A 9,931-nucleotide genomic window follows, 5' to 3' on the forward strand; every position below is an offset into this window, starting at 1 on the left:
TGTGCATTTTAGCTTTAAAAAGTTTAAACTTTATCTCACTGGTCCACACAACATAGTCCCAGTAATACTGCTAAATGTCCAGATGATGAGAGTTACAATATATTTCATTTTTTATTATTTTGAGAGTCTGTGACAGGCTGCGACATGTTCAGGGTGTACCCTGCCTCTCGCCCTATGACAGCTGAGATAGGCTCCAGCCCCCCCTGCGACCCTGAACAGGATAAGCGGAAGCGAATGGATGGATGGATGGATTATTTTGAGAGTAGTGTGGTGATCTTTCATTAGAGTGGAGATTTCTGCAGCTTTCTTGCTGTAAACGCAGGTATTTTGCTTTAACCTTTTGGCGTTTTTTTTTACCCTTTCAGGATTGCATGATGTGGTCTTGGTGTGATATTTGCTCCGAGGGAGAGTACCATTTGTAGACAATTTGTCTAATTGTCAATAAATCAACACCCAGGTCTTTAGAAGAGCTTCTGTTGCTTTTCCAGCTTTGTGTATCTCTATAATGCTGTGGAAAAACCTGGCTCCTAGAAGCCTTGGGAAAAGTAATTAGCACAGAAGTGCAAATCCTTTTCCCAACCCACATAGTTAATGATTAACCAATAAACTACAACCTATTGTGCATTATTAATTTAGACAGACATTTTAATATCTGACCACATTTTGTGAGCAATCAATGCAGAAATTCTGGCAATTCCAAATAATTCACAAACTGTGTGTGTGTGTGTGTGTGTGTGTGTGTGTGTGTGTGTGTGTGTGTGTGTGTGTGTGTGTGTGTGTGTGTGTGTGTGTGTGTGTGTGTGTGTGTGTGTGTGTTTTATGTAGCTTCAGAGAAAGCAGCGCGTGATAAATCTCTGTAGCCCTGAATTTGCCCTTGTGGTTACTGATAAAAGTAACAAGAGTTCTTCAATGAGCCCATTAGTACAAGTCTTGCTTTACTAGAGCATTCTCCACACATAAGTCAAGTCAGCTACTTCCAACCATGTGGGGACATCAATAACCAGCTGTAAGTAAAGGAAATGGAGGAGGTAGTGTTACACGCATCCATTCTGCTCCAGAAGAGAAGAGCTGACTATCCCTTTTAATCAGACTTGTCTTCAAACCCTGACATGGACATTATTTATCAGGGATGGAGCAGAGGTTGAGTTAATGTTCCTAGTTAATTTTTATTTAAAATATACATGTGCGGATTTGCTTTAAAGAAAGACGATGCAAGAGCACAATTATTAACACGCTGTGAATACATCTGCCCTTATCCAAAATGTAATTACCTTTTTGGAAATGACTATTGGGACCTTTGCAACATTTTCATATAATTTTCAGAACACATCAAATCTCAGCTTTCCTAGTTTACAGCTGCTGCGTCCCTTAAAGTTATACAGGCAGTCCAACTGAAGCAATCCTTCTGCATTTCTCTTGGAATTTCCCAGTTTTAGCAGTGAGGCAGCATTACTGAGGTTGTACATGCAGGTGCTTCTTTGTGTATAGTGGTATACCATCAGTGCACTTCAAAAACAGTCTTTTTGTTAATCTTCAACTTACCATTAAATAGTGTCGTTTTCATGTGTGGGAAAACTAACATAACTTAATACTCCAAGCTATTTATAACTTTAAAAAAAAAAAAAGAAATCTTTTAAATTATTTTTTGTTTTTTTGTAATTTATTTTTCTGAACTACAGCTTCATTTCAAAGTACTGTTCCTTCAAGGTACTATTTACAACAATTCTAAAGAAAAGTAGTGTTACTTATTACTAACCTTGTTCCATGTAGTCGTAATTTTTTTTTGTTCTACTTTTATTTAAATAAAGCAAAAAATAGTTTTTTTTAATTACTTGATTTGTGAATGATACTGTAAATTGTAGGCTATATTATAAATAAAACAAAATATGATCTCATTTACTCTTTAATATTGATCTAAATCTGTATAAGATCACTTTCCAATATTTGTTTGAGCTTATAGACTCTCAATTGAACACTGAGTTTAATGTCGTCTGCACAGAGCTGAGATGGATATGTGTACACTACATGCACATAAATGTCGAAAAAATAATTGTCACCAGGTAGCAGCAGCGCTGACTCAGAAGAGCGGCTCATGAACTGGCTGCTGGGTAAAGACCGCTACAATCCACTCATTCGCCCAGCTGTCAACAGGACAGAGAGAGTCACAGTAAAGCTGCAAGTGTCTCTGGCACAGCTCATCAGTGTGGTAAGGCACAAAGTACTTTTGCACACCATGACAAAGTATGTATACTTAGTTATGTACATACTAATATTTTGCCTGTTAGGGAAAGACTTTGTGCTAGAGCAAGAAAGAGATAGAAAATATAGAGCACATGAATGATGGAGGTTGATGGAAAAGACACAGCGAGAGCCACAAAGCTTTGAGGAAGCAGTTAATTAAAGCGCACCCTCTGCTGAGGAGCCATAGCTCTAAATGGATGGATGAAGTTGAGGATAGATCTGGTCAGCTGTGATCTCTGCCTCTCTCATGTCCAGATTGAAACTTCAGCACACTGGATTAAAAGGGGCCATAAAACTGTTTTGGCCAGTGTGATAGAGGCTCTTCTCTGATTTACAGCGGATGCTCCTCCCAGCTGCAGACTAAAGCAGCAAGGCTCATTCACAGCCTCTGTTTATGAGTTTGTATTGTACCCCTTAGGGTAATTGCCATTTGGTGTCACTTTATTGGAAGTGTATGTCACAGCAGTTTGATGACAGTGCAATCAACAAACATGTTAACAAGCAATCTGAGATGAAAGGAGGGTTACAGTGCAGTTATTTTTGACCTCTCTTCAAAACAGATTCCTTTTTTTTTTTACAGTAAAATTTGCAGAAGCCTATACAGTAACTCATTAACAGTTTTTGTGCAAATCGCAATGTACCCCAGCAGAGATTATCTTCAGCATGTTTAATTTTAATAAAAACAAAATATAAAAAGCGGGAATGTCATGAATAAATTCTTATTTCTTCTGGGTTAGTGTCTGGGTCTTAAATGGGGATGAAATTATGTTATAATATCATCTAATATATTCATTTTCAGAATGAAAGGGAACAGATCATGACCACAAATGTTTGGCTCACTCAGGTAAGTTTGATGAAGCATTTTGAGCGACCATGTGTCTTGTTAAATGTCCTTCCCCTTGAACTTGAATGAAACCATATCCATTCTTACTCTTGTGGAACAAGAGTAAGAATGTGGAACAAACTGCTTCTGTAATTGTGCCTCAAACATAATTTACAGATAATGTAGCATGTAATTAGAAGTGAGCTGCTATTGAGAAAGTGCACTGAAATCAGAGCCCAGGCTTGATGACTAGGCCCGTCTGTCTCTCCAGCACTGGGTGGACTACAGGTTGTCATGGGACCCCGAAAAGTACGAAGGTATTGTCAAACTGCGCATTCCCTCCAGACATGTGTGGCTACCAGATATTGTCCTATACAACAAGTAAGCATCACTGGTTCATCATTTCATATTTCAAAGAGATTTTATATTGATTTGTGTACATTGTTGGTGTTAAATTTTTTAAAAGATTATTTATTTTTTTAAATATATAATATATAATAAATATAATATTTTTTAAATATTTTTAAATCATCTGATGTACTTACCCAATATTTTTGGACAAGAACTGTAATATTCTTATATTAAAGTCAATCAAGTCAATCATAATGTTACATTTCTGTTTCCACCCTCCTGGTTTCTGATCTGTTCAATATTAATATGTATCCCAACTCTGTTCAGAGAGTACTGTATCTGTACTTGGCATTTGTTTTGGTGATTAACTGAACTGTTCTTTAACAATACTTTTTACTCTTAAAAATAACCAATGCAATTTCCTGTACACAATAACTAATCTGACAATGCAAGCCTCAAAGACGGATTTAGATGTTCGATTTTCTTTGTGTTTCTTCCTGTTCTCGCAGTGCTGATGGAACCTATGAGGTAACAGTGTTCACCAACGTCATCGTCCTTTTCAATGGCAGCATCAACTGGCTTCCTCCAGCCATCTATAAGAGCGCCTGTAAAATCGAGGTCAAGCATTTTCCCTTTGACCAGCAGAACTGCACTCTCAAGTTCAGATCTTGGACATATGACCATACAGAGATTGACCTGATTTTAAAGTCCGAGACGGCTAGTATGGATGATTTTACTCCTAGTGGAGAGTGGGATATCTTGGCTCTGCCAGGGAGACGGACTGTCAACCCTCTGGATCCCACCTATGTGGACCTGACATACGACTTTATCATTAAGAGGAAACCCCTTTTTTATACCATAAACCTCATCATTCCATGTGTTTTGATCACCTCTCTGGCCATTTTGGTCTTCTACTTGCCTTCAGACTGTGGAGAGAAGATGACCCTCTGCATTTCTGTCCTTCTGGCCCTCACCGTGTTCCTGCTTTTAATCTCAAAAATTGTTCCTCCAACCTCACTGGATGTGCCCCTGATTGGGAAGTACCTGATGTTCACCATGGTGTTGGTGACCTTCTCCATCATCACCAGTGTGTGCGTGCTCAACGTGCACCACCGCTCTCCTAGCACCCATAACATGCCTTCCTGGGTCAAGCTTATATTTCTTGAGAAATTGCCTGCCTTACTCTTCATGAGGCGCCCTCACAACAAGTCTGCACGCCAAAGACTGCGCCAGCATCGGTGCTTAAGGGCCAGGAGAGCCATTTTGGGTTTGGGATACCCAGTCTCATCCAAAACAGATATCAATATGTCAGCTTCTGCCCTGCTGTCTTCAGACTCTGCCTTCTCTACACCAGGACACAAAAATATAACTCCTCCAGTGGGATACAGCCAGTCCTACAGGAAAGGAGACCTACGCTCCACCGATTACCTTCCCAGTAGTTTCACAGCCACCCAGGACTTCCAACACAGAGACAACTCAGACTGGGATGCTGATATCCAGGAGGCAGTGAATGGGGTGTGCTTTGTGGCTGACCACATGATGGGAGATGATGATGATCAGAGTGTATGTATATGCATGAATCCATTCAGAGTTGTAAAAAGGGCTTTTGTTTTACTTCTAATATTATCTGACTATTAATTCATATTCTGCTATTTCATCTTATTACTATAATAGCACAAAACTGTTTATGTTTTTGGGGTGCATCGTGCTGTCTCATATGTGCCTGAAGACATTATGTATGAGCATGCTTGATCCCCCGCCATCTACAGCTGTCTTACTATTTATATAATAGCAAACAAGTAAAAGATATTTTCCTTGTACAATTAAGAGCCATGATAATTTAATTAAAAGTGCTCCATAAGCCACTAACACAAAAGGTCAAGTTCAGTGTCTCAGATTAGTCCAGGTGAAGCCCGGCAGATGACTGCTGTTTGTTGCTGTCCGTGTTTGCACTCCACCTATCACTCCATGGCCACACCCATACAAATGCAAACTTTAAGCCTTACTAACATTACCTGGTGAGTTGTAAAAATAAAAAAATAAATCACCCCCTCTATAGTTGTTGTGGATGCATAAATTAGCTACAGAGACCATTTTTGTACCAGATTGTAAACATAGTTTGTGCTGTAAAGTTGGGCATCTGGGAGCTTATTAATTTTTTTATTTTAAACGCCCAGAGATTAACATTTGGGCTGGACCCAGAAGGCAATTAGCTTAGCCTACCATAAAGTCTGGAAGCAGAGGTAAACAACTCAAGCTCTAAAATTTAAAAAACTACCTACCAAGAAGTTTATTAATATTGTGCACCTTTTAATTTTTTGTTTGGCTAAACATGTTAATAATATAAAATCAACAACTAGTTGTTTTAGGAAAAGCTTTTTGCTGTAAAGATGTCATGAAGAGTGACAGTGTGATACAGTCTCCAGGCAGCCTGTGGAGATACTGGACAGAAGTGTTACAGAATGTGTTGATTTCAACTACATTCAGTTGTTATTCTAACTGAGCAAACATTTCAGCATTAAATAATCAGCTGATCACCTTTTTGACAACAGCTAGTACTGGCTGAAAAATAGTTCCAAAATGAAAGCTGTGATGATGTCAGTGATGTAACATCTGTTGTACACCCTTCTTGAATGTCGTCTCAGCATTTTTTTTTTTTTTTTTGGACTTTTAAGCAAAGGGAATAATGTGTAAAAGCCGTTTTTTTTTTTTAATATTTCCCTTTTATTAAAACAAAATGAAAGATGAAACAATACACAATAAAAGGGGTGACTGAAACTGAAGACTTTTAACTCAGAAATCCATTTGTTGTCTTACCAAGCTAATTGATCTAGATATTGATTCGTTCACATCGTGGGTTTATTACTGACACAAAGCCAGATATAAAGGTGACAGACATGACAGACATGTATGTTACGCATGGAACAAATGACACAGAATTTACCTGTAGATAAATGCAAATATTTAACAAGTTTAATTTGCATTTATAAAAAACAAAAAACAAGCCCTGGTGATATTAGTCTCTGTATGGGCTTGTGCATTTGTTGTTTTCTTTATTGCAGTAATAGGATCAATAATGTTTGCTTTTGATGGGCCTCTTTTGTCCATTGAAACAACATCCACATCTGTCTGTTTACATTGTAGTTCTTGTTGTCACCAGTTTTGCCTGGGAAGATAATGTTACTGTTTGCTCCAATTCATTAGATAAAGAATCATAGTTTTAACAAGTGCAAATAAACCCATTCATCATTGCTGAGGTAAACAGAATATGGAGCAGTTAGGTATTTGCTTTTGGCTACAACATACTGGGTCACAGTCACTTGTACTGAAATTATAACATTTACCTCACACTCCATGACGCTTGAGGTGTAGGAAGGAAGACCACTAACCCTAAGTAGTAGCTGTAAATCACCAAACTGAAGGCAGATCCTGTTTTTATCATTCACTTTCTGTTACAAATCAATAGAGGACAGCAAATCAATAGCAAATCAATAGGGAGGAAACCGGGAATGAGAAATGGCTTGTTTCAAAAACCACCAAGGACAGCACTGATGATGGGGTGAAAGGGTCAATAGATATTTCAATGAGCAGTATGGATCAGTCTGGAGACTGTTTCTTACAGGCATGTACCTAACTGCATGAAATACATGAAGAAATGCTTATAGCTCACTATGCATTTCCTTTTAAACCAACAATCATTTGCTTTTTTAATTTATTCATTCAGTTTTCACTACTATATTTCAGCATGCTCCAACAGTATTAATTCATCTTGCTAGTCTGCAATACTGTACTTTTAAGAAAGAAATGCATGAAGAAACATGTATACTGACTAATTTAAATGATTTGAATGATTTCTTTGGTTTTGCAGGTTATAGAGGACTGGAAGTATGTGGCCATGGTAGTGGATCGGATGTTTCTGTGGATCTTTGTGATTGTGTGTGTGGTGGGCACCCTGGGCCTGTTTCTCCAGCCTCTTTTCCAGAGTCACATTATTCCCAACCAGGTCCCCAGCTCGGACATTCCTCGCATATGACACTCAAAGAGGAAGACAGTGCTACTTCAGGGTTTTCATAAGTGACTGTGGTATTAGGAAAATATTATGGATAAGTTTTGTCTTCTTAGTTTTTGCTTAGCACAGTGTTGGCAGGAAACAGAAGCACTGAAACGATGTCTTCTGTGCCAAATCCTACCCAAAGGGCACGAGAGAGGGATAAACAGTCAGAAAAAGTACATGTAAACATTAATTGTGTATATAATGTTTGTGTATGGTACAAAATGAATAAAATGCACTTATTGTCACATAATATTCAAAACAACATGCCCTAAAGCAATAAAGAACCCAATACTTTAAGGAATTGGTACATTTGCAAAGGTCTGAATGTAGCATCATTACACTGAGGTCGTTTTTCTTAGATTGGTATTTCCATAAACAGGACTGAGTGTAGCCTTCACTGCACTTAAGTATCCTGAACTGTTGCAGTAATATGCATAATATGATAAATATACTGTATGACTGCCATCAGATGTAGTGTAACCTGTCATTTGTGTTACTGTGTTGCTGAAATACAATAAAGAAAAAGCTGCGTGCTCTTTTAGTTTGATTAAATGTGTCAGATCCCCTATAAAGTCTTAAAAATGTCAGGGTCTTGCCAATGTGCTTAGTTAATCTGTATTGCTGGTGATAAAGTTCAGAGCCAATATGTTGAATTAGGGTGTGCCAGTTAGGATGGTTTATCATATAGATAAGACAGTTGTTCACTTTCAGAGCAAAAAAGCAAGACCAGGCAAAAAACTGTTGACACAACAACGCCTTTAAAGCTGGTCTTGACTGCAGTGTCTTAAAGTCTAGTACTTTTGCCATGCAATACCACATCACTGACATGTATCCTTAAGTAACAATTTCTCCTAAAATGAAATATACCTGGGTTCTAATAAAAATAGAAAAGGAAAAAATATTCGAAAATTTGTTTGTTTCAGATACTACAATCTCATGGTTGCCTATTTATACAAACACTTTAATCTGTGATAAGTGCTCATTTTTGCAGATGGGCAAAATGGAACAAAACAAACACAACCTTCACTAACACATACACAAAGTAAACGACACACAACATTTACAGCTCACTAAACAGTGCTGAGTGAGCTCGTTAAAGGTTCTGCAGACTTTGTGTCTTTTGTGAGTCATGCATGTAAATCAACAGATAGCAATAAACAACCATGTTTATGGATCGACCGGCTTTATTTTCATCTTAGTTTACAGTTTTTCCAAATGGTTAACTGCTTTTTCATGCACCTGTTAACTTCCAGCTATCAATTAACTGGGAACAATGTAATACTGGAGCATGTATCCATAAAGAATCTTTCATCTGCTTCAGTCCAAACTGGAGGAGTCTTGTATTCAGCAGTCATTCACAAGCCCTATGTCAGCAGCTGTTTGTTATTAGGATACTTAAGAGATTCAATTCAATTCAATTCAATTCAATTTTATTTATATAGTGCCAAATCACAACAAACTGTCGCCTCAAGGCGCTTTGTATTGTGGGTAAAGACCCTACAATAATACAGAGAAAACCCAACAGTCAAAACGACCCCCTATGAGCAGCACTTGGCGACAGTGGGAAGGAAAAACTCCCTTTTAACAGGAAGAAACCTCCAGCAGAACCAGGCTCAGGGAGGGGGGGTCATCTGCCGCGACCGGTTGGGCTGAGGGGAGAGAAAGACATGCTGTGGAAGAGAGCCAGAGATTAATATCAATTAATGATTAAATGCAGAGTGGAGTATAAACAAAGTAAATAAGGTGAATGAGAAGAAACAGTGCATTATGTGAACCCCCCAGCAGACTAGGCCTATAGCAGCATAACTAAGGGATGGTTCAGGGTCACCTGATCCAGCCCTAACTATAAGCTTTATCATAAAGGAAAGTTTTAAGCCTAATCTTAAAAATAGAGAGGGTGTCTGTCTCCCGAATCCAAGCTGGAAGCTGGTTCCACAGAAGAGGCGCCTGAAAGCTGAAGGCTCTGCCTCCCATTCTACTCTTAAGTATCCGAGGAACCACAAGTAAGCCAGCAGTCTGAGAGCGAAGTGCTCTGTTGAGGTGATATGGTACTATGAGGTCTTTGAGATAAGATGGTGCCTGATTATTCAAGGCCTTGTATGTGAGGAGAAGAATTTTAAATTCTATTCTAGATTTAACAGGGAGCCAATGAAGATATGTGGAAATCTACAGTTCAGCCTTTGCACCATGATTTTTTTTTAAAGAGCTGTCTGTCAAGATGGTTTGCTGAATGACCTGAGCCTCAGGTAAAGTTTATCATGTGTAGGTGTACAAGTAACCAAAGTTGCATTCTTCTCTACCCTGGGGAAATAAACTATCTGAAGGTCAAATGAATATACAGTATATAATCCTTTAGTAATCCCCAGGTCACAGTTCTCTTTTCACATAAAACATTTCAAAAAGTTTAAATGATATCAAACGGTAGCCCCGGTCCTGGTATAGACTAATTTATTCTCAGAGTA

The 9,931-nt window shown here is 38.3% G+C and overlaps 1 protein-coding gene across 2 annotated transcripts in view; it reads left to right on the forward strand.

Moving 5' to 3' along the window:
• chrnb4 (cholinergic receptor, nicotinic, beta 4 (neuronal)) overlaps positions 1 to 7,887 on the forward strand; it is a 31,711-nt gene extending 23,824 nt beyond the window's left edge. For both annotated transcript variants that reach the window (XM_030758263.1, XM_030758257.1), the window contains exons 2-6: positions 2,061 to 2,206; positions 3,041 to 3,085; positions 3,336 to 3,445; positions 3,925 to 4,978; positions 7,284 to 7,887. In XM_030758263.1, coding sequence (XP_030614123.1) covers positions 2,093 to 2,206; positions 3,041 to 3,085; positions 3,336 to 3,445; positions 3,925 to 4,978; positions 7,284 to 7,448 — 1,488 coding nt within the window. In that variant the 5' untranslated portion in view covers positions 2,061 to 2,092 and the 3' untranslated portion in view covers positions 7,449 to 7,887. The remainder of the gene's footprint in view (positions 1 to 2,060; positions 2,207 to 3,040; positions 3,086 to 3,335; positions 3,446 to 3,924; positions 4,979 to 7,283) is intronic.
• Positions 7,888 to 9,931: the final 2,044 nt, after the last annotated feature.

The sequence above is a fragment of the Archocentrus centrarchus genome, chromosome 3 (assembly GCF_007364275.1).
Source record: "Archocentrus centrarchus isolate MPI-CPG fArcCen1 chromosome 3, fArcCen1, whole genome shotgun sequence".
NCBI lineage: Eukaryota > Metazoa > Chordata > Actinopteri > Cichliformes > Cichlidae > Archocentrus > Archocentrus centrarchus.